This window comes from Clarias gariepinus, chromosome 16 (assembly GCF_024256425.1).
Source record: "Clarias gariepinus isolate MV-2021 ecotype Netherlands chromosome 16, CGAR_prim_01v2, whole genome shotgun sequence".
In the NCBI taxonomy this organism is placed as follows: Eukaryota; Metazoa; Chordata; class Actinopteri; order Siluriformes; family Clariidae; genus Clarias; species Clarias gariepinus.
The window spans coordinates 19,217,696-19,242,638 of NC_071115.1; the positions used below are offsets into that span (position 1 = coordinate 19,217,696).

At 39.2% G+C, this 24,943-nt stretch overlaps 3 protein-coding genes across 4 annotated transcripts; 2 read left to right on the plus strand and 1 right to left on the minus strand.

Moving 5' to 3' along the window:
• Window positions 1–1,445: 1,445 nt before the first annotated feature.
• ush1ga (Usher syndrome 1Ga (autosomal recessive)) lies at window positions 1,446–10,203 on the plus strand. Of its 2 annotated transcripts, XM_053515119.1 has the most exons (4): window positions 1,446–1,689; window positions 8,006–8,456; window positions 8,596–9,398; window positions 9,649–10,203. In XM_053515119.1, exons 1-4 carry the CDS (start codon window positions 1,526–1,528, stop codon window positions 9,650–9,652), a joined length of 1,422 nt encoding a protein of 473 aa, XP_053371094.1. In that variant the 5' UTR covers window positions 1,446–1,525; the 3' UTR covers window positions 9,653–10,203. The 2 variants fall into 2 exon arrangements, with proteins under 2 accessions (XP_053371094.1, XP_053371093.1); XM_053515118.1 differs by lacking the exon at window positions 9,649–10,203 and having other exon boundaries at window positions 8,596–9,402.
• A 6,316-nt stretch (window positions 10,204–16,519) lies between these two features.
• LOC128544769 (tripartite motif-containing protein 16-like protein) lies at window positions 16,520–20,631 on the plus strand. The gene is made up of 6 exons (XM_053515032.1): window positions 16,520–17,070; window positions 18,003–18,098; window positions 18,796–19,029; window positions 19,482–19,653; window positions 19,733–19,828; window positions 20,056–20,631. The coding sequence occupies exons 1-6, from the start codon at window positions 16,600–16,602 to the stop codon at window positions 20,610–20,612; spliced, it is 1,626 nt and encodes a 541-aa protein (XP_053371007.1). The 5' UTR covers window positions 16,520–16,599; the 3' UTR covers window positions 20,613–20,631.
• A 22-nt stretch (window positions 20,632–20,653) lies between these two features.
• amn (amnion associated transmembrane protein) lies at window positions 20,654–22,385 on the minus strand. Its single transcript, XM_053515033.1, has one exon. The coding sequence runs from the start codon at window positions 22,348–22,350 to the stop codon at window positions 20,932–20,934; it is 1,419 nt and encodes a 472-aa protein (XP_053371008.1). The 5' UTR covers window positions 22,351–22,385; the 3' UTR covers window positions 20,654–20,931.
• Between the last annotated feature and the right edge of the window lie 2,558 nt (window positions 22,386–24,943).

Below are 24,943 nucleotides of genomic sequence, written 5' to 3' on the forward strand. Positions count from 1 at the left end.
GTAAAATATATAGCATAGAAACATTTAAATTGCATTAGAGAAATTAATGTAAGGAGTATGAAAAGAACTAATCAAACTGAATTTATTTGTTCATTTTCTGCACCGCTTATCCTGTGTTGGGTCGCTGGGGGCTTGGAACCGGACATCTTTCATGAGGTGTCAGTCTATTGAGGGCACCAGATCACACACAATCAAGCACTATGATGAATCTAAAAACACCAATTAGCCTCCTTTTGGACTACGAGAGGAAACCCACCAAGCACATGGAGAATATGCAAACTTCATGCACAATGACCGAAGGACCTGTGAAGGACCTGTGAGTCACTGTGCTCCACCAGGGCATTATTTACAGTAAAAAACTTAGGTGAGTTAAAACCTTTCTAATACAATTCTATAATAATTCCAAGATTTTTTTAATTTGGGGAAAGTGCTGAGAGAGAGCACCCAAGCTGTATATTAATTTGTACAGTTTGTTAGGAAAAATACAGTCTTTACGTGTGCAAACAATATAGTAACTTTTCTGTTTGCTTTCTGTTGAGTAGGCACGTCCTAATGCTCAGTTCCACTAAAAAGGGAAAAAAGGGCTTAAAGTTTGTGAAAGTGTTGAAGTCTTGAAGACTGCCCAAAATACTAGCTTTTATACAGTCAAGCCCTTGATCACTCATGCATGACTGGTCTGCACATTAATGACATTAACAAACCTGACAAGTTGCATCAATGTTGCGATATGGGGATTGTTCTGTCCACACATAAAGGCTCTGCAGAGAGGGATAAGAACATCACAGGCTTGCGTGCAAATGGGACATTCACAGGAAACGTTCACAAAATCACCTTCCAGTCCATGATGCCCTCTGGTACAGTTGTGGCCAAAAGTACTTAGATACAATTTAATGTTATTATGACATTAAAAAAAAATATTTTACACAACAACAGTCAAGATAATTAGAATATTTGTTTGTATTTTGTTTTGTGCAATGAAATTGTTTTACAACAATTATCATTGGCTTATACGGTAAAAGCTCTGCCACATATCTGCTACTAAACCACTTGAGTCTGATTAACTTCTTAGCTAGATAAGCAAAAACTAATTGGTGACATAACTTGATTTTGTGCACATGGTGAACTATAATAATAATAATAATAATAAATGAGTTTTAAAACTTTTGCCACCAATGTATGACAAGCAGGTTATAGATCATTTAGCTGCAGGATATGATGTTTTCAAATAGCCCATAGAGAACTGGTCATTTTTATTCCATGTAGTTTACATTCTCCTCACACTGGTCACGCAGTGCAAGAGGGCTGCTTTCAACTTTCATAACGCATTGGTGATAGCCTCTACGCTGACAGACTTGGGGATTATGCTCAGGCCACGCCCCCAGGCGCGAGCGCGTCTCTGGTGTCCGTGGAGACCGTCTCGCGCGCTCACCGGCCGCTCGGGACTCTCGGCCTTAGCGGAAGACGCCGATGGCGGAGACTGGGCGTAAAAACTCAAGCATAATGGAGGCCGAAGTTCGACAGCAACATGAATGACAAGTACCACAGGGCAGCGCGAGATGGCTACCTGGACCTGCTGAAGGAGGCCACGCGGAAGGACCTGAACGCGCCTGATGAAGATGGCATGACGCCGACGCTCTGGGCCGCGTACCACGGCAACCTGGACGCGCTCAGGCTCATCGTGGCCAGAGGGTGAGCTTCAGCTTAGGCTTTCCCCGTTTATAGAACGCGTGCAGCTTCTAAAGAGAAAAAAAACTTATTGGCTTATATATACTACTGCAGACTAACGCACTAAATAGCCTGTGTCAAAACAGTAGTCTGGCATTACATCACACTGTCTTAGCCTACTAACTGTGTATACTAAATAGTAGGCCATGTCAAAATAGTACTCTCAAAATAGTACATGGTATTGGTGCTAAACATAGTCTCACCTTGGTGAAAAAGTGAATTTTCAGATAGGATCATATAATACCTTTTTTCATAATACTTCATGCTGCCCTTTCATGTAGTGTCCGTAACTTTTTTTAAATTCAAATCGTTCAATGATCTTAACTGTCATTAAGATGAAACTTAGCCAATTTGGATTTCACATGAAAAGACATAAACTTGAAAAAGTATATTATTCTAAAATGCAATTCTAAAATCTTAAAGTTATTAAGATCTTGTAATATGAACTTGAAATGGTTACGGACACTACAGATTTTATGCTTTTTAATCTTTTACCAAAAAACGAAAGTCTTTAGAAGCTTACACCAATTTTACTATCAATACTCCTAAAGAAATATAAATAATTTGCTTTTTAAATTGTTATTGCTTAAAGCGACAAAGTATAACCCTGAAAATGGCCATTTTGGAGCCACATATAAAATTATCTCTCAAAAACAGCAGAAGTTAGCAACTTGAAATTTTTAAGATAGGAAGATTGGACACTTCCATGTTGCATAAACTGCAGAAGTAGCCTCATTTTCTGTATTATATGTATAACAGATTTTTTTTTATCAGCATGAATACTGTAATTTGGCCCATAGTACATACTATAGCAGCATGTATCAGTATAGGGTAATGCTATTGTAAAAGTACACTATGTACTAAATTCAATTAAATCCAGTTCAGTTTTATGTATATACAGAGTCCAAAAATCTAAGGCATTCAGTATGAAATGTGTGAGTACCAGTTTGTCCCTAATGAGTAAGCCAAGGGTGACGGTGGCAAGGAAAAACTCCCTGAGATGGCAATGGCAGGAAACCTTGAGAGGAACCAGACTTACAGTACCAGGGAACCCATCCTCATTTGGGTGACTTCAGACACAAGGAATTGATCTGAAGTCATACTGTGTGTTAGGCAGCTGGAAGATTAATATAACGGGAGATGTCTTTAAGTTAATATGGAGTACACTTTCATTATTGGAGGTTCAGGTACAAAACTGTTTGGACTAATTGCAGCCTATTTTTAAAATGTACACTCCACACTGCCATTACAAGAGTACCCTACTGTAGTAAGCAGTGGTCTGCTAATGACCATATGAAATAGTAGCTTCTGTCAAAATAGTACTCTGATGTTGTCATCCAGACCATTACCATACTAGTATAATAGTGTCCTATATTAAAAGAGTAAATTAAATGAAACAGCATACTACATGTAGTATGTATGGCAGAATAATAGTTTGCTCTTGAAACAGCACTCTATTATACAGATTAGTCTGCTATTGTAAAATCATAATACAGTAAAACATAGTAGGTAATTTCAAAATAGTAGTCTGCTGCTGTAACTGCATACTTCCATACAAAATAAACGGTCACAGGTGAACACTGTTGTCATAGGCACATGCTAGCAGGTTAACACAAGACATTTTAAGATGCAATCAATCAATCCTAACCGCAGTCTATACTGCTTATTCTGGGTAGGGTCAGAGGGGGCCAGGAGCCTATCCCAGGGAACTTGTGGAACAAGTGCACAAGGCAGCTTTGTCAAGGTTGGGGTGCAGTATATTATGTTTTGTATAAAGGCAACATAACCTGTAATGGTTCCACTGCGGACAAACACACTCACACACCTGCTACCTTCACACACACAATTTACCATGCAATTTAGTATAGAAGAATGGTCTGTCTATAAGAACTAAATAATGATGTTAAAATTCTTAAAAGTTGTTACAGTAAATTGCCTCTTTCCCCATGGATCACAATGTTCTTCTAGACCAGTTTAATACCTGTTCCTAGGAAGAAAAACATAAACAGTTATTATCTAATCTGTCATATGTCAGACAGTGCTGTATATTATACAGATCATTATACACTCTTTTTCTTTTTTTAATTTAAGCTGACAGGTTTACATGGATTATGATTCTTTATTTTAGACCAGTAAAATAACTTCTGGTACCATCAACTCCAGCATATAAACCAATTATTGACTGATCTATTTTTAACCTCTTTTATAGACAATGTAAATAGTGTACATTTATTCAGGTGTCCATCCCAGCCATGTGTGATGAGAATATGAGAAAGGTTCATGAAAGACAACATACGAAAGCCTTTTTTCATGACCTTTCTGCCTGACCTGTTTTTCTCTTCTGGTCCAAGGGTTCCACTGAAAGAAATTAATTGGCAAACATTCTCAAAAAGCTAATTTGGTCTCTGTGGAAACCATTGAAAGACGCCAGTTATCAAGTGATCTCTTCCAGAGAAAACCAGTATTGACTGCCATGTGCTCAGGCTGTTTAGCACACCTCCACACAGGTAAAGGGAGCAATTACAGTAGGCGCCTGTAGTGCGCTGGTCCCCTGGGCATGTTCTCTTTTGTCTTTAGAGGAAACGCATGCCAATACACAGTGCATGCCAGAAGCCATGGCATGAGTTCCCATAACAGCCTAGAATATGAGACTGTATACAAGACCATAACACATAACACAGTACAGGAAAGTCTGTTTTCCCATCTTAATTTATTGAGGCATAAACTGGTAATGTCATTATACCCTGACATTTATAATCAGTGGTACATCGTATACCAGTCAGCACTTTAGAGATTACAGTATAGATGCGTGACTGGCTTTATAGCACAATCGGTCTTACTGGGTAATTTGGTAACTTTGACAGGACAAGATACAGTGTTCTCTACTTCCATATAATGTTTGATTAGGGATATTTTTGAGCTCTGACCTCTGAGTTGGATACAAATTGTGCAGGAGTCTTTGTTTAAGCAGCATCTCTCTGCAAAGGTGCTGTTTTTCACCAGTCATGGTAACCCCTTTGTTTACATGTGAGCGTGATATCTTAAGAATTCCTGAACTTCTTAAGACACATGACGCCTGCAAAAAAACAGCCCTATTCTGTTGTGGCTATCATCTTTTTATGATGATAGAAATGATCTGCACATGAAAACTGAAATACTGCGATAACATGTCAAAGAGAAGGTTGAAATCAGGGTCAGACCGGTTAAGCAGGGGATAATCCTAGTACTGACTATGTCCAAAGTTGCACACAGCTTCACTGACATCTGTGAAAACCTCGCAGCTTTGCTCATCTATAATGCACTGTTGTGAGGCCTTGCCTGCTGCTTATAAAATACTAATGAGAGCCACTGCTGCATGAGTCACACAGAGCCCGAAAGAATCCAAGCCAAGAGCTGAGTGTGTCAGTCTCAGAGGAATAAAAGTGCAAATGTAGGGTCACTTTTTTTAATCAATATGGCGATATGTGTAAATGTATAGATTAAAGAGAATGCTTAATCAGTAATATTTGGGTTTTCGGTAAAGTATAGCTAACTTTCCTGCAGTTTCCTATGTGTTGCAAAAGGTGTAATGAGATGAGCAATGTACAAAGGATAAAATGACTTTTTTTCAAAATGTAAAAGGGGCATTCAAGTCAAACCAGGATTTTGGATTGTGCAGAATAACATAGCATTATGAAAAAAAAAATATATATATATTTATTTCTCAATATAATCCTCAGCTACATTGATGCACTTCCCTCAGTGTTTCTATAGTGCTTGGATACCATCAAAGTAGAAATCGCCTCAGTATGCCGGAGCCATGATCGGACTGCTTGCTTCTCATCTGAACCGCTGGCCAGTTAGGAACTCTATACAGGGAACAGGGGACGTGGCAATAACTCCTATCCAAGTTCCTTTAATGTGCAAATGGTGTTGGTGAATGTATGTACAGTTCCCACAGACTGGTGCATCTTTTCTGCAAGTTGGTGCCAAGTTATCCATCGATTTTTAAAGATCAGGTGTCCCACTCACTGAATTTTCACAGGAATGCCTGCAGTAGGCTTCATGCCACCTCAGCCAAGATCGCCTTTCGTGAAAGTATAGCCTTTGCAAAACCATCTTGTAAGATAAATTGTATTATTATGTGCTGCCCGTAACAGAAGAGAAGGTCCATAACATACAGTGGATACAATGGATTTAAAATGAAGCAATCAAGATGTGATAAAAGTACAGACTTCCACTTTAACTCATGATGCTTAACAAAAGAATCACATTAACTATTTGTGACCCGGTCTATGAAAACTCTCCTAAAGTGTTTTTTTGTGATTCACATCTTCAAAAAGCCAAAAACACCAAAAGCCATGTAAGACCAACATGGCAACATGGAAGACAACTACAATGGATGATTGCAGACTTCTTTTCTGGTGAAGAAAAACCTTTGCAACATCTAGCCGAAGTCAGATGCACTCTGGAAAAGGTAGGTGTATCATTGTCAAAGTCTACAATCAAGAGATACCTTCATGAATGCTGCGAAGGTTTACCTTAACTTGCAAACCACAGGTGACACTCGAGAACAGAAAGCCCAGATTAGACTCCGCCATAAAGAAAAGTCCAAAACTGGAACAAGATATTTGGGCAGGTGAAATCAAGATTAACTTGGACCAGTAAGATGGTAAATGAAAAGCATGGGGAAGTGTCCATTGACCATGTCCATTGATGGCGGCCAGTGAAACGGGTTCACTGGTGTTTATTGATGATATGACTGCTGATAGAAGTAGCAGGCTAAATTCTGAAGTGTATAAAGTGATACTTCATCTAAGATTTAGTCAAATGCAGCAAAATTGATGGGATAGCACTATGTATTGCATATTGTCTGTAAATAACATGTATGTTGTCTGTATTTATGCCTGTCTAGCATGTGAGTCCCCAACAAAGCAACCCTAGAGCTTCTTAAGGCAAGGAAATAGGAGGTTCTCAAATGGCTGAATCAGATACCTGACCTCAGCGCAAATGAGCATGCTTTTCACTGCCTCAAGACAAAACTGAAAACCTGGTTAAGACCCCGCAAAGCATTTTATCATTTGGTCATGTCATATTGGTGGGTCCCAAACTTCAAGCAGACTTTGACTACAAAGAATTTGCATTAATGGATACATGGATAAGTTAATAGATATTCCTTATACTTATAATTAGGTTTATTTGTCCAATACATTTGAGTCTGAGAAAATGGGAGGACTATGGAAATAGCTGTAGTTTCTAAAAGGGTTAATGTATTATTTTTGTTAAACCGATTAAATTTAAGCTGAATGTCTACAATTCAGTTGCATATTTATTGCCTTTTTTTAAATTATTGTGATTGTGTAAAGGAACAAAAATATGAACATTGTCTCATCGTCCAAATACTTACTTCATGCAGAGGTATGTATTGATAATGGTCTTTAAGTACACTCATTTGGATTTGTTTGTATATGTTGCTATAGATCCAAAAGAGTCAAAAATAAGGATCTACATTGAATTCTTGAAGGGGGAAGGCACTATGTTACCTTAATAAGTCAAATAACTGGTTATCAGTAAACTTGGTTTTTCCACCAATGAGTGATTGTCAAGACAGAGGTTTAAATTGGTTTAAAGATCACCAAAATGTTAGATTTTTATCTGTGGCTATACTTTAGGTACCAAGATTTCATGATGACATCACCCCCAGTGCAATCCTACCGGTCTTCCCTGCAAGAAGATACTCATAGAGTTACTGCACAGGCATGTTGAGGGTCAAATAACACGTACTGTCCCAGAAGTCTAGTTCAGCTTCATTGGAGATGAATCTCCGGTCACAGGGTTGCACACCATGTATCATAGTCATTAATTGGGACAAGTACAATAGGGGGTATTAATGACTGGTAACATTCCTGAGGTTGTGGTTTGCAAGGAGTTTGTTACAGTATATACATAGGTGTTACCATTTTATAGAAATTCTACTTAGACATAGTTGAGCACCTGCATATAATAAGCTTATCAATAATTTATTATCTCTTTGATCATGCGCAAGCCCGAGAGGTCAGTGGATTCTCAGAGTATGTTGGGATAACCTTTAAGCTGGATTTTTGGGGGATTTTGAAGATAAATTAAAGTATACAGTATAACCTGATTCTATGTTGAAAACATATCCAAGTTATTATATTTTATGTCAAATAAGCAGTCTGCTACATGTGGTGACCAGAAAATCAAGCCAGACATCGCAATGGAAGCTGATATACTGGATATTTTGCCTACTGGTTATTTGTTCCCTTTGCTTCTGTTTTAGAGGGAATCCTGATAAGTGTGACATATGGGGAAACACGCCGCTCCACCTGGCCGCTTCCAATGGCCATCTCAACTGCCTGTCTTTCTTGGTGTCCTTTGGTGCAAACACATGGTGTCTAGACAATGACTACCACACCCCTTTGGACATGGCCGCCACCAAGAACCACATGGACTGTATCCGCTACCTGGACTCGATTGCTGCCAAGCAGACGGCACTCAACCCCAAGCTGGTGGCCAAGTTGAAAGACAGAGCCTTCCGTGATGCTGAACGTCGCATCAAAGACTGTGTCAAGATGCAGCGTAAGCATCATCGCCGCATGGAGCGCAAGTTCCAGAAGGAAGCCACGGATGCTTCATTTTCTGATGCCATGAGCTTCTCCAGCTACTCCAGCAGCACTTTTAGTCGCAAACTGCACCCCTTCAACACTGCCACCAGTGTGCCATACTCACAGGTCATCCTCATTTAAATACTGTAAAGTGCTTTTCACTTTTCTTTGTGTTTAAAGTATTAGCTGTGTAGTCTCTGTGAGATCATAGTCTTAAAGCTGTAAGAGTTGACGCTTTAAACCAATGTGGTTTCTAATGTTCCAGGCTACCCTCCATGCCACAGCCAGGGGCAAAACCAAGATCCAGAAGAAGTTGGAAAAGAAAAAGCAGGGTGATGGGACCTTCAAGATCTATGAGGATGGAAGGAAAAGTGTACGCTCTCTGTCTGGTCTACAGCTAGGTAATGATGTCATGTTCCTAAAGCAGGGTACCTACTTAAACCCAAAAGACCGTGGGAGGCGAAATGTTCGTGATATGTTCCCACGGGACAATGAAGATGCCATCTCACGTGCCATCAGCGAGCCTGACCTGCATGGGGCAGACCTAGACCACTCAGAGATTAGCACTGACTCAGGCCATGACTCACTTTTCAACCGACCAGGCCTGGGTACCATGGTCTTTCGTCGAAACTATGTGAGCGGGGGACTCTTTGACATAGGCTCTCGCGATGAGGGGAGCATAGCTGGCAGCCGAAGGGCACCAAACGTCCGCCTGCGCAGCCGTCTTCATCGATCTTCCAGTGTAGATGAGGACAGTATTGGTAGTGCACGAAGCCTTCAGGCAAGGAACGTGGAGGAGCTTCCTTGGGATGAGGTGGAGTTAGGACTGGATGATGACGACGAGCCAGAGAGCAGTCCACTAGAGGTATTTCTGGCTGCCCATGTCATGAATGAATTCATCCCTATTTTTAAGCGAGAGAAGATAGACCTGGATGCACTGCTGCTGTGCTCTGACAACGACCTCAAAAGCATCCACATTCCCTTGGGACCCCGTAAAAAGATCATTGATGCATGTAAGCGACGCCTGGACACCATTGAGGATCCCGATAGTATAGAAGACACAGAGTTGTAAGTTGACCCCCTTGTTATTTTCTAAATTATTCACACCCAAAATGTATGCAAAGAGCTAACATGCCATAGGGATTAGTGTTAGTGAATAGTGCCTCCATTTTGCCACTACCTAACTATGCAGAGCATTTCTTAAGATCATCTTTAAAATGGTTGAGAGCTTTTGGATTTTTCATAGTAGTCCAAAGTTTGTTATACAACCTGTTAAAAAAAAGTCAACAAGTCAGCTGTATGCTTTTTCTCTTTACAGATAGCACAAAGGCCATACCTAGGGTACCTCTCAATTCATGTGCAACAAGACAGAAAGACTTGTATGGATCTTAAACAAAGGTGATTACCATATGAACGTATTTTGAATTTTAGACTGACAAAGGTACCTCCTTGAATGGCACACATAAGGAAGTATGCATGGTGAATATTCAGTAACAGCTGAATAATGCTGAGGATCTGTGATTGCCATACATACTATTAGAGATCCCTGATGAAGTCAAGAACTAAACAGCATTATTCTCATGGTGTGTCTGGCCTTGTGGGGCATACGTCTTTGTGTCTGTGTAGTGTTTGCGCAGGTCTCTTTTTGCGCAGGTAAATTTTAATTTCAGGCTTGATAGACCTTATTATAAGGGACCTTTTACACGCTGCCTGAGTGATGTTACGTGTCATCGATATACATGGCAGCAAATGTGGGAACATTGACTTTAAGGCTCAGTGAACATTTGTACTAAGGTTGTTTTGTGAACCTTTTGATCTCCATAAGTTTGTTTACATTTGTTAAGCCATAATTCTGTTAAAGACTTGGAGCATGCCATATTACTACGGAGAAAATTTCTTTTAGCATACTATTAATCTTAAATAACTTTTAATAAATTACTTATTATACAGTATGTGCATTTTAACACATTCCAACCCAAATACTGTGTTCTACTGATTTCTTGTACATAACTTTGTTTATGTTTTATATAATTTCATAAAATGCACCAATAAAAGATACGAGATATCACTGAAAATCTGTGAAATTTTATTCTTCTGTACTTGATGACAACGAAGTTAATAAGGCTACATGAGTGAACATTTTGTAAGAGTAAATCTTCCACAAACCACTGAGGTTTGATATAAAAATAAGAGTACTATAATGAACACGTTAAACGTTTAAAATATAAAAAAACCTACAAGTACAATGTTGTAATTATTAAAGGAATTACATTATTTCTCTATATTTAAAGAAGTTAGTCCAACTTGACACTTCTTGTATTGGCACATCTATTGAGATATTGTTTATAGCATTTACATTATTAAAACCCCTTTCATTATTAATTTCACAAATGCACAGGATTATAAAAGCATGATTTAAGTAAAATCATTAAATTAGCTTTTTCTTATTTAATCCACAATGAAAAGCTATATCTTAATGTCGTTATACCTTTTTTATATTTACTGAAAATCCAATCTTTTACTCATCCTTTGAAACTGTTCCAGTTACAGAAACTGGACAAATAATGGGAGACTAATTTCCTTTCACTGGACCTAAGGTGCCCAAACTTGTGCACAATGATGTGAGATCCATTAAGATATACATGGGTTGGACAATAAAACTGAAACACTGGCCAATTTAGTGTTGAAGGTTTCATGGCTAAATTTGACCAGCCTGGTGGCCAATCTTCACTGATTGCACATGTTACCAGTAAGAGCAGAGTGTGAAAGTTTAATTAGCAGAGTAATAGCAGTTTTGCTTAAAATATTGCAATGCACACAAAATTATGGCTAACAGAGTTCAAAAGGGGACAAATTGTTAGTGCATGTCTCGCTGGCGCATCTGTGACCAAGACAGCAAGTCTTTGTAATGTATCAAGAGCCACGGTATCCAGGGTAATGTCAGCATACCACTAAGAAGGACGAACCACATTCAACAGGTGTAACTGTGGACGCAAGAGGAAGCTGTCCGAAAGGGATGTCCGGATGCTAACCCGGATTGTATGCAAAAAACATAAAACCACAGCTGCCCAACTCACTGCAGAATTAAATGTGCACATCAACTCTCCCGTTTCCACCAAAAATGTTGGTCAGGAGCTCCACAGGGTCTATGTACATGGCTGGGCTGCTATACCCAAACTTTTGGTCACTCGTGCCATTGCCAAACATTGGTTTCAATAGTGCCAGCAGCAAAAAACTTGGTCTGTGGACAAAGTATATAGGTGAAACATATATTGTTTTCTGATGAGTACACCTTCACTGTCTTTCCCACATCAGGGAGAGTTACGGTGTGGAGAAGCCCCAAAGAAGCGTACCACCCAGACTGTTGCATGCCCAGAGTGAAGAAGTGGGGCCAGGGGTAGCTCAGTGGTTAAGGCATTGGACTACGGTTCGGAAGATACCAGGTTCAAACCCCACAACCACCAAGTTGCCACTGTTGGGCCCTTGAGCAAGGCCCTTAACCGTCATCTGCTCATTCACATTTCATACAAACTTAATTCTTTTGATTGTGTAAAGCTGCTTTGTGATGATGTAAATCGTTAAAAGCGCTATACAAATAAAATTGAATTGAATGTGTAATGAGATAAAAATGTAAGTCGCTCTGGATAAGAGCGTCTGCCAAATGCCTAAATGTAAATGTAAGCATGTGGGTGGATTAGTGATGGTTTGGGCTGCAATATCATGGCATTCCAAGGCCCAATACTTGTGCTAGATGGGCGGGTCACTGCTATGGACTACCGAACCATTCTGGAGAACCATGTGCACCCAATGGTTCAAACATTGTATCCTGAAGGCGAGATTGTCCACAGAGTGGTTTGATGAACATGAAAGTGAAGTTGAAAATCCCCCATGGCCTGCACAGTCACCAGATCTAAATATTATTGAGCCACTTTGGGGTATTTTGGAGGAGCCAGTCTGGAAACGTTTTCCTCCACCAGCATCACGTAGTGACCTGGCCACTATTCTGCAGGAAGAATGGCTCAAAATCCTTATCATTCTCAAGATGAATTGATGCTGTATTGGCCCCAAAGGAGGACCTACAACATACTATTGTAGGCCAATATTATTTTGGTCTAAAACCAGGCATTTCAGTTTCATTGTCCAACCCCTGTAGTTTGCAAGTTTGAAGTGGGAGAACTTGACTGGCCTGCACAGAGCTGTGACCACTCCTCACCTCAGATCACTACACACAAATCCCAACAGCCAACCTTGAAAATCTAGTGGAAAGCCTTCCCATTAGAGTGGAGGTTATAGGATGTTTAGCAAGTATACACAAGTTTAATTGGGCCACAATATAGTTGGCCATATACAGTAGGCCAAGAGGATGTATGTGTGAAGACAGAGTGTGTTAGTTTATTGCAGATAGGGTTACAGGGTTAACACATGAGAAGAAATACAATATCTTTTATGTGTTATGCTTGATTGTCCCTCAGTTCTTGTCAGAACCATGCTTTGGCCTTCCAATCCAATTAAAGCATTTTAGTTATAAATGTATTTATTTTAAAGAATGAAATAAATTTTATTTACATTTACATCAATAGCATTCGGTAGATTTCCATATGCGAAGCGACCTTACATAAGTGCTTTGAAGTCTCTGTAATTAAATACATACTGGTTCACTTAGTAAGGTAAGTCTAAAGGTGAGTCTTTAAAAATAAGGTTTAAATGCAATAGTATTTTGTAAAAAGATTGGTGTTCAAAAATAAGAAACATAAAAGTCAAATAAGAACCATACCATTCCTCCATTGTAAGGACACGCATAAGAAAAATATCAGTACAGTACTTGCTTTGGCACAATTGTAGCACCAGAGGTCAGAAATGAGCTGCAGCAGAAATGTTCAAAACCAGTGGATGAAAAAAAAAAAAAAAAGGGACAGGTGTGGAGTGGTGTCTCCGTGTCTTTCAAACTAATAAATGCTTGTTTAACTACAATAATAATGTGTTAGAAAAGTAAAAACATGAGTGGCAGACTGCCCAATTTTTAGATGAGCAAATGTAAACACTCACTGGCCACTTCATTAGGTACAGTACATCTGCTCAACTGCTTAAACAACACAAATATCTAATTAGCCAATCACATGGCAGCAACTCGATGCATTTAGGCACATAGACATGGTGAAGACGATCTAATAAAGTTCAAACTAAGCATCACAATGTGGAAAAAAGTTGATTGAAATGACTTTGAACGTGGCATGGTTGTTGATGGCAGATGGACTGCTCTGAGTGCTTTCAAAACTGCTGATCCACTGAGATTTTAACACACAAGCATCTCTAGGGTTTACAGAGAATGGTCTGAAAAAGTGAAAATATCCAGTAAGCGTCAGTTTGTTGGGTGAAAATGCCTTGTTGATGCTGAAGGTCAGAGCAGAGGAGAACAGCCAGACTGGTTTAAGCTAAAAGGATGGCAATATTAATTCAAATAGTATCTCATTAAACCTGAGGTACACCAAAAAGCATCTCATAACACTGCACAACACGTCAAACCTTGAAGCAGATAGGCTACAGCAGCAGAAGACCACACCGGGTGCCACTACTGATGCTCTGATGAGTTTTGATTTCTCCTGCGACATTTAGATAGAATTTGGCGTAAACATCATGGAAGCATGGCATTTTCCATGTTCTTGACATACTTTGGTCCCCTCGTACCGATTGATCACTGTTTTAATGCCACAATCTATCTGAGTATTGTGACTGACTGTCTGCATCCGTTTCTGACCACAGGAAAACAAGGCATGTCACAACACTAAAAGGATCTCAAACTGGTTTCATGAACATAACAGTGAGTTCACTGTACTCAAATGCCATCCACAAGTCACCAGATTTCGATCAATGGGATGTGGTGGAATGGAAGATTCACATCATAGATGTGCAGCAACTGTGTGACACTATCATGACAATATGGACCAATCTCTCTAAAATGTTTTCGGCCCTTGTTGAATCTATACCACAAAGACAAAATGGGGTCAAACCCAATGACTGGATAAAGTGGCCGGTGAGTGTAGAAACAGATGGTCTTAAAGCAAACGGAAATAAATAACCCTTAATATTTTGTTGTTCATCCTGTTGTTGACCAACTGACATAATCTGTTAAAAATGTTGAATTTTTTTTTGCCAGGTTTGTACTACAACTGTTTCAGCATACTCAGTTGAGTTAAGATCTGGTGATTGACATTTCCAGTCTTAGACCTTCCACTTGTTTCCTCTGATAAAATCATGTAAAGCTGCTTTGTGACAATGACAATTGTAAAAGCGCTATACAAATAAAATGTTATATTTTACAGTCAATTCAATTCAATTCAATTCAATTTTATTTATATAGCGCTTTTAACAATGGTCATTGTCCCAAAGCAGCTTCACAAAAAAAATAAAAATAAAAATAGAAAAAAATTAATGTCATTAATGATTATTGAGCACATTCCAGGAGCAGTCATGTAAGCCCAAGTCTCCAGCATACTTGACTTGATGTTTTTTTAGAATAGAATATTCTTTGAATGCTGGATTGTCACACCTTCACCCCTCCCCTGTGGACGTTGTTTGTGATGTCACTGACTTTCGTCAGCTCTCACAGTTTCTGTCATCCACTGCTATTGTGTTTCTTGGCTGATCTTGTCTGGCTGTTATTATTCCAGTGTTTTTTTTTTTTTTTGCTCAGTTCTTGTACAGTGGGGATTTTCTGAACTTCAAAATGATCTGCTCTCTGAGATGAATCTTGGTTTATCTTTTCTAACAAAAGTAGTCAAACCGAGGCTAAGTGTAGTCATTCAGAGCTCTTACAGTACCTGTTTAAATGACCGATTTAACAGGGCACATCCGGGAAACAAGAAAGTCCTGTCAGTCATGTTTCAATATCAGTTAAAACTGGGTGTCTTCCCCAAAAGGTACCATGTTTTAAGTTGCTTAATATATCTAGATGTCAAAATCACAACAAAAAAATCTACTGGATGTAATCTCATATTCGTCTTTTGACATCCAGGAAATTCTGAAATGATTGATCATCCACCTCACTCCTAATGTTCCTGTTTATGATAATGTTTGTTCTGTCAGTTATAAATTAAAGCCAACAGGAAACAATATCAGTCTTTTCCCTGTCTCCCTGACCAACTCTCTTCCTCTTATCCCATTTCTGATAGCGTGGTACTGTAGGTTCTACTGATTGCACAGCTGTGAAAGGAACGTTGTCAGGAATATAGATAAAGAATGTGAAAATAGCCGTACTGTAGCTTTGTGAGGAATCCACAAACGTTTTTGTGTTACAAAGTACTTCACAAATTCTCAAGAACTGTCATACCTTCTCAAGAACTGCTGTGGATTCTCTTCTGCTAACAATGACCTGGATACCTGTGAATACCTGTGACTACACAATAACAGAAGTTATGAACCTGCCATGTATTTCTGTGATAAATGTCACCATATCTATATGTAATATCTATAAAAGACAGCATACTGTTACAAGTGTAGTACACAGTGTTGGATTTCATCCATTAATCCATGGGTTCAGTTTGTATTAGAGCACTAATCTGCTGAAAATTGCTCAAGTTACAGGGATTAAAAACTTCATATCTTAGTCACTCTTATATGTGAGTGAATAGCATGTGAGGATACAACCTTGATTTATTCTCAGGCCACAAGAAAAGACTGACTATTTAGTTTTTCCTTATCATTGAACACTCATACACTTACTGTTAAAGTAAACATTCAGAACAGGCCTTCTTTCATTTTTCTTTTCAGTCGGATCATTCATAGTTGGAATGAATTATGACTATTGTTTATAGCACAAAACTGATTATACTTTAAATGTTTTCTCCTCAGTTACAGAAAAACTTTGTATCCTTGTCAGTACCTTCAACATCTCCAACGTTAAATTGGATTCTGTCTCACTTCTCTGTGTTTTCGGATAAAAGCAGCTATTAACTGCTTATTCAAGACGCTATGAATCACACTTCCTCTCAGCAGAAAGAAGAGAGCAAACGCTGTTCAAGAAATCTCAATAACTTTCTTCTATTATTCGGTTGCCTTGCCTCCTCGAATGTTCCAGGCATACAGACAGGAAGGTGTGTAAGCTCTCGTGCTGAGGTTGACCCTTATATTAGGTGCGGCGTCAAACTCTAGGTGTGGCCTCGAACAACAGGACCTGCTGTGCATACCGGTTTGTCAGCAACAAGAAGGAGGGTGGATCAGCTCTGTATTTTACCTCTCCCAGCAAACAGTAAGCTTCAATACTGTTTCTACTATGGAGAAGAATATGACCATTGAGAAAACCGTTTCACCCAAACAAATCCCAGCCAGCACTCAGCTGAACATGGAGGGTGACCAAAAAGAAAACAAAGAAGTCTTGAATGGTCAAGCCAACGGCAAAGAGCCTACTGAGAGTACACCTCAACTCACTGGTGGCCCAGAAGTAGAAGAGGTAATGTGTGATTCGTGTATCGAGACACCTCTCAAGGCATCCAAATCTTGCCTGACCTGCATGGTGTCCTACTGTGAGGAGCACCTAAGGCCACATCTGGAGAACAGCAAATTTCAGAGCCATAGGTTAGTGGAGCCTCAACTGGACATGGAGCAGCGGACGTGCGAGCACCACCAGATGGAACTGCAGATGTACTGTATGAAAGACAGCTGCTGCATTTGTCCACAATGCAAGACGGAAGGACACCAAGGACACCAAATTACCTCAGTAGATGAGGCGCGTAAACATATTGAGGTATGAAATTTAACCTATTTGATCATCTTTGTCCTAATAACTACTGAGCAATAAATTATAATTAGAATTTACACCAGTACGTTTTTAGCAAGAAATTATTTATCTATTCATTCATTCATTCATTCATTTGGGATAAATCAGTTTGCGGGTGTGCTCTTTTATATTCCTGATGGTAGGTGGATACACACTAGTCGACACTTAGGTCATGTGCTGTAACTGGGGATTTCATTTTGTTCTGGATCCTTAAGTGTTACAGAATATTGGAAATTAAGCAGACAGACAGACAGACAGACATAGATAGATAGATAGATAGATAGATAGATAGATAGATAGATAGATAGATAGATAGTATAATGTAACTAATGTATTGTGGGTATTATATATTAAATATAAACAGATTTTTAAACAAAAAATGTAATTTTAAATTTATGTACAGTACTTGTATAAACTGGGATAAAAAAATAATAATAACGAGATATTACACTTATGCATAATAATACATTTATTAACCCCTTTAAAAAAACAACTATTAAACAGAACATTTCGAAAGGAACCTACTGGTTACTAAGTGTATCTACGGCACACTTTGCCTAGTTAAATATTAAAACAGTTTAAAGTTTACAAAGAACAGGCGACAGAGATGAAGGGTTTCCTTTCACCACAACCGGAGTCAACAACAATGAGCTTGGCCAACAGAGGCCTTTCATAAACACACAGAAATGTCAAACCAATAGTGTTTGTAGATTATTTGTACTGTAAAACCTGCAGCTCCCTGTAATGCAGAAAGTTCGTGATTAGTAAAGGTGAATGTTTTGGTACCATGCCTCACAAGTTAATTATGGTATTAATAGTTGGACCTTTCATCCCATATATTATGCAATTTACACGATAGTAAATTCTGAACGTGTATATGTGTGTTTGTTTATCTGAAGAATGAGCTACAACAGAAACAAAAGGAAATGCTGAAAACCTTAACAGCAGCAGAACAGGCCATGGACAAGCTACAGAGCAACTCAGCATCCATTGAAGTGAGTAACAGTTTTTCTAATTCGCAGTTTTATTAGTTAGACATGAGCCAGGCAGGGATAGCTCTTTAGTTAAGATTTTGGAGGACTGATCAGAAGGTTGCTGGTTCTACCCCCAGTGCTGCCAAGTTGCCACTGTTGGGCCCTTTAGCAAGGTCCTTCACTCCCAACTGCTCAAATACAATCCGGCATTGAGCTGGCGACCGAGCCCCATAAGAATCTGACGTGGTGAATATATCTTTAGGGAGGGGCATATTCATTGTCTGATGTGCCCGATGGCATGCAGACAGACCCTTACCATAACTATTTAGATACTGTACATATGGTAATGACAAAAATGACATAATCTGGATAATTTGGATAATCGAGTTTAAAAGAACATGGACTATATTTCTACAAAGATCACATCAGATACAAACTCAGTGAATAAGATAGAAGTACACTTTTTTTTGCTGAGTGTGCAGTTCTAAACAGTAAATGTCAAAAATCTTATTAACTTCCTAATAATCTGTATTCCATAAGCCTAATCAGTTTATTTTGCATTCAGATACCTTAAGTGATTCATGGGGAACATTGTTCCCATGGAAACCCTAACAGTTTACAAGTGAGATATAATGAAACATGTATGCACCACAAATTTGTGTTTTGATCTATACATCAGGATTATGTTGATTTAATTGTTTTTATTTAATCTGCTCAGAACTCAGTGGTCGGGGTTCAGGCTGAAATCGAGCAGCAGTTCTTAATTTTGCAAAGCGCGCTTGACGATGCCCGAAAGAAAGCATCTGACCTTCTGGAAGGGGAACACAAGCAGGCATTAAGTCAGGCAGAAAGCATCAATAGTCACCTGAAGCAGAAGACTCTTGAGCTGAAGAAGACCATGGGTCAAGTGGAGCGATTTTCAAAGAATAAGAATCATGTGGATTTTTTACAGGTAGGACTGGTTAGATTTTGGCTCATCAAATAATTTGAGGTCTTTCATAAGGGTCCTTTATTTAAAAGTCTGCTTCAAATAATAACTAAAAATTAACGAGGCTAGTTATTACTATTGTCAACTATTGGCTTCCACACATTCATGTATTATTTTCATAGATTACATTAATTTATTGATAGTGTCATGTTTTATGGATTACAGATCCATTATTGTCAGTTACTGAATTCTGTATGCTCATATACTGTATCTTTATCCGCTGTCCTAATATAACTGTTAATAGTGATTAGATGACCTATTAGGATGATAACTCAAATATTAGAACACATTCAAAATGTCATGGAACATTATACATTAATCAAGAAACAGCGATGCAAAAGATGATTAAAAATGATTGAGAACCCAGAAAGTGAGGAAGACAAAAATGTGTCTTATTTCCTCATCCTGTCCTGCAGGAATACACAGAGTGGAAAAAGAGCTCGGTGGATGTGTGCTTACCTGGAATATACATCAGCCTCATAGACCGACTGACCACTTTTAGTCATGTTGTAAAAAAATCAACTCAGGCCATTTGTGATCTGCTGCTGTCCACCTACAATGTCCAGCTCAAGGAACTTTGTAAACGTGGTAAGTGCAAAAGAAATATAGACTTTCATACAGTCGTGCAAGTATTTTCATTTAAATAACACTTGAATTTCTGACACAGAGACACTAGGTATTAAGACTTTGGTGCACCCAAGTTCTACAATCAAGAGGCAAGCATTTGCTCCTGAACCTGTGACTAGAGACGACTTTCTTAAATGTAAGTTTATTTCTTGATACATTTCCAGTTTAACAAAATGATAAATCACAGCTGATATAAGTGTAATTAAATAATGACAACATAAAAGATTTATTTCCCTACTGGAGATAATTCCATTAAATTCCATTTAAATAATTCTATGCATAACCAAATAAACATTTTTGAAGAGTGAAGCACACTGATTATCTTTAAATGTATTTAATTTGTGCAAACATGATGCTGTGCAGATGCCGTCAACCTGAGTTTTAATCCTGACTCCACACACAAGTTCCTGAGACTCACCGAAGACAACAGAAAAGCCAGCAACACCACGCCCTGGCAACACAGTTACCCTGACACACCTGAACGCTTTGAGCACTGGAGACAGGTGATGACCTCGGAAAGCCTCTACGTAGGCCGCCATTACTTTGAGGTGGAACTAAGTGGAGAGGGTGCTTATGTGGGTCTTACATACAAAAGCATTGATCGTAAAGGTCAAGAAAGCAGCAGCTGTATCACAGGCAATGACTTTTCATGGTGCATTGGACGGGACAGCCATGGTTTCGAAGCATGGCACTCTGATGTCAAAACGTCTCTCGAAGAGGAGAATTTTCACAAGATTGGATGCTACATAGACTATGAAAAGGGGTTTCTGGCCTTTTATGGTATAGCTGAGTCTATGAAACTTCTTAATAAATGTACTGTTAGCTTCCGGGAGCCATTATATCCTGTCTTTTGGCTCTCTAAGAAGGACAATGCGGTTGTTCTAGTTAAGCCAGGATCAAGTTCAGACATACAACAATAAAATAAACCATGTAAAAAAAATAATTTAATTAGTACTCAAAAGTGACTGTATAAGTAATTTAGAACTGTACTTAATTATAATGTTATCTTAAGTTTCATTTAACATTTCATTCATTTAACATTCAGATCAAATAAAGATCCTAATAAAGAATCCTAATAAAGATTTTAAAAAATTCTTGCAATTACTGTACTGGAATAAGCAACAAACAAAATTTTTTAATCACACCGTGCTATTTCATTATGCAATTTTATGTATGGCTTTACGTCTTACATTGCAACAACATGTGAAGGAGTGACAGGAGTATCACATTAAATCAGCATCATGCATTAAAGTCAGTTTCATCATACACAGGATTGACAAAGTGCACACCTGAATGTGTTAAAGTGATACCACCCAGACTCTCTGTTCCATACAGCCCAGGGATCTCTGGGTTTTGCTTCTCAAACATGGGGTTATCAAAATTATGATCTAGAGGCCCACCCAGGTCTCCAATCTCACTACTCTTCCTCCAGCTACTCAACCGGGGTAAACGTGGCACTCTGAGCATTCCCCGGCGTTGAAGAACTATAAACAGAGCCAGGAAAGCCACCAAAGCCAGAATACCCAGGATAATCCCAGTCACCTCTCCACCACTTAATCCAGATACATCACCACTACTTGCTCCTGACGATCCATAAAAGTCTGCACTGTCTATGCCCAGGTGAGAACCTTGGTCAGCAATGTCCTTCAGTATATCCCGAGCAAGAGCCTCAGCTAGCTTTCCAGACTGTGAACCAGTATTTTCCTCCAGGAGAACCACCTGAATCACTTGGGTGTTCCCATAAGGAATGATTTGCATCAGTCTCTGAGGTTTTAATACTTTTGACAAAGCCATGTGAATAGATTTATACTTAGACAAGCTGAGAAAGAGGTGCTGTAGTCGCTGACGGTACGATTCGAGGCCAAAGGTTTTAGAGAAATGAATAGTCACGATGGCACCACATACATAACAGCAGTGCCCCACTGGCTCCAAGGGTTTCTTGCAGTGCAGAGGTGGACACGTGACCTTTGAGCAGATCAAGTCATGGTTACCTGAATTTTCACACACACAACCAGTGATATCACCGCAGGCTGATCCACTGACACTGACTGCTGAAGATCCATGAAACTGCAGCTTCCCGAGTTGGGAACTAGCGTACTGTGTGAAGTCAGAGTTGTCATGGAATTTCTTCCCCAGCACTGACACACTCTTCACAGAAATGCTTCCATCATGTGCTGAGAGTTTCACACGGAAAGAAGAGCCAGCCCGGAACACTACATCATCATGCTGGCAAGGTACAGCCTCATCATCGACGGAGAAGATATAGGGCCCGCTCTGCAGGTCATCTAACGAGGAAGCCGCCTTCCATAGAGCAGGATCGAACCACTCCAAAGAGTCAGGGTCTTTAAAGGTTTTTGTGCTGCCTGTCCCACAGCTAGGATCCTGACCTTCTCTAATGGAAAAACCAGAACCTGAGGCCAGAATAAACTCTCCTTCCACAGGCAGAAACATTTCTGAAAGTGTATGCGCTCCCTCCACATACACTGCTACCTTGCCATGGGGTGGAAATATCACTTTGTCACTTCCACAAGGCACAGAACCTTTGTCCCAGTTTGTCGCATTTTCGAAGTTGGTGTCTGGAACCCATTGCTTGTAGAGTGCACACGCCGAACTGAGCATAGAGAGCAAAATAAAAAGGTCTTGTTTGGTTGCCATCATGACTGAGTATGAAATGAGACATAAGGAAATCTGGACCTTTGGTCTCTCAGTAAGCCGTGTGACTATCACATGAAACACTAAAACTTGGTAATGAGAATTCCTTACAGCAATTTAGTCAGTCAAATATTTACCACAGTTAACATGAAACAGACAGAATCCTGGAGATCAGCTTTTTTTTTGTTATGTTATCCTAAAACCAAAATGTGCCCTAGAAAATTCATGGAATATTTGAAAAGGGTCCACAGACTGAACTGAGCTATTTATCATGAAACTTTAAAGGTAGTTTAGTAAGTTTTAACTATTTTGATATTACTTTGATCAAGAGTTATGACAAGCAAATCACATGCACTAGAATGGATCCATGGTCTGTGTCGTGGAGTCAACCGGTATACCATTTGCATCAGTTTTACTGGATGTGGTATGGAATGTGTAGTTAGAGCATGAGATTTACAACTCTGATAATATATGGAAATATGATGGGCAGTGTTATGTTGTTCACATTTAATTACTGTATTGGAATTAATACTTGAATACTAACTGTATTCATCCAATGAAATAAATTGGTTCCAATAAGGTCTTTTTAATTCAGCAAAAATTAGCTTTTATAAGATTTTTTTTCCAGTTCCCGCCATGTGCTTATTTTTACAGGTAAAAAAAAAAAACCCTGGTTAAAAAATTTTGAGAACACCTGAGCCAAAGGTCAGACAAGAACACGCAGTACGCAGTCTGCCCCAGTTTGTACAAGAAGACTATTAATTTCTTTACAAATAATTAAAACATGCCTAATAAAGTTGAAAATCAGTGATTTTAAAGATGTGATATAGGAAGTTGGCCACTTTATAAGGAACACCCATTCTGCTGCTTATACCCAATCAGTTGGTTTGGTGCTTCTAATAAATTGGCTGGTCAGCGTATATGTAACCATCCTTTCATGAACCATCTATGTCTTTAAAACAAAACACCATAAAACCATCAAATATCATAATTTAAATGACAAATTTTAAAAATCAGTTTGATTTTCCCCCATTAGGGTTCACCACAAATTTGTCTCCATTCAACTCTGCTTACCACATCTTCCTTCGTCACTCCAACCTCCTGCACGTCCTTCCTCACCACATCCATAAACCTCCTTTTGTGTCTTCTCCTTCTCCTCCTGCCTGGCAGCTCCATCTCTAACATTCTTCTCCCAATATACCCCTCATCCCTCCTTTGCACATGCCCAAACCATCTTAATCTGGTATCTCTAAATTGTCCCCAACCAATCCTACCTGCACTGCCCCTCTAATACACTGATTCCTAATCCTGTCCATTCTTGTCGCTCCCAAAGCAAATCGCAGCATCTTCAACTCTGCCACCTCCAAATGGTACAACATTGTTGGACTTACTACCATCCTGTAAACTTTCCCTTTCATTCTTGCCAATACCTTTCTGGCACAGATCACTCCTGCTACTTGTCTCCACCTATTCCCCCCTGCTTGCACGCCCTTCTTCACTTCTCTACCACACTCCCTATTGCTTTGGACAGTTAAGTTTAAATATTTAAACTGCTCTACCTTCTTTACCTCTACTCCTTGCAACTGCCCCTTTCCCCCACTTTCTTACTCATTTACACACATCACCTCTCTACCTGAGGCGGTTATTGTTAACCTGGGCCGCAACCGATCCAGTATGGTAATCTTTTTTATAATCCACATACTTATTTTGTGACACAACCCTCCTCATTTATTCAGGCTTTGGACAAACTCTAAAACTACACTGGTGCAAACTTAGTGGTTGAGTTAGGTCAAAAGGCTTCATATAAAGTTCACGTCATAATGTAATTTTAGTGACAGTAGCATGGTTTTTGGTGCCAGATGGGCTGGTGTGAGGTATTCAGAAACTTGTGATCTGGGATTTTTCACACAAAACAGAACAGTGTAAAAAATAACAAAAATATCTAATGAGCATCTAATGAGTTGGGGCAGAATGGTTTGAGCTGGTTTGTAGACTATGGTAACTCAAATGATCACTCTTTAAAACTGTTAAGCAGAAAGGCATTTCAGAATGCCTTCAGAAACACAACAAACCTTAAGGTGGATTGGTTGCAAAAGAATTGGACACAGCAACCTTAAAAGCACTTTATTTATAGTAAGTAAACACTCAGTGGGACTCTGTGAGGAATGCCAGGAAAGTAGGACTGTCAAGCATGTATTGTCTCATGCAGGAAATATATACAAGAGAGGTTAGATATGGAAGCACAGCTTCAGGAACTACAGAGAGTTGAAGGTAATGTTAAGAGAAACATGTAATGTTTTTGACGAAGACTGGACTGAAAAGGACAGGGAAGCTCAGGAAAGAGAAAGAAGGTAGTGGTGATGCAACCTGCAGAACCATAACTAGATGCTGAGTGGTACTGAGAGGAAACGTGTCGAGAAGAATGAGTGTGTGGGAGTACCCGATAAAACAGATGAAGAACTTAAGACACAGAACAAGTCAAGACAAGATCAGGGAAGGAGGCATTAAACGTTTTAATAAGAGTTCGACTGGAAATTCTGCTTTAAGTAGCCAGGAAGATGAGGGAGAATAAGAAACAACAAAGAAGAAGAAGATCACA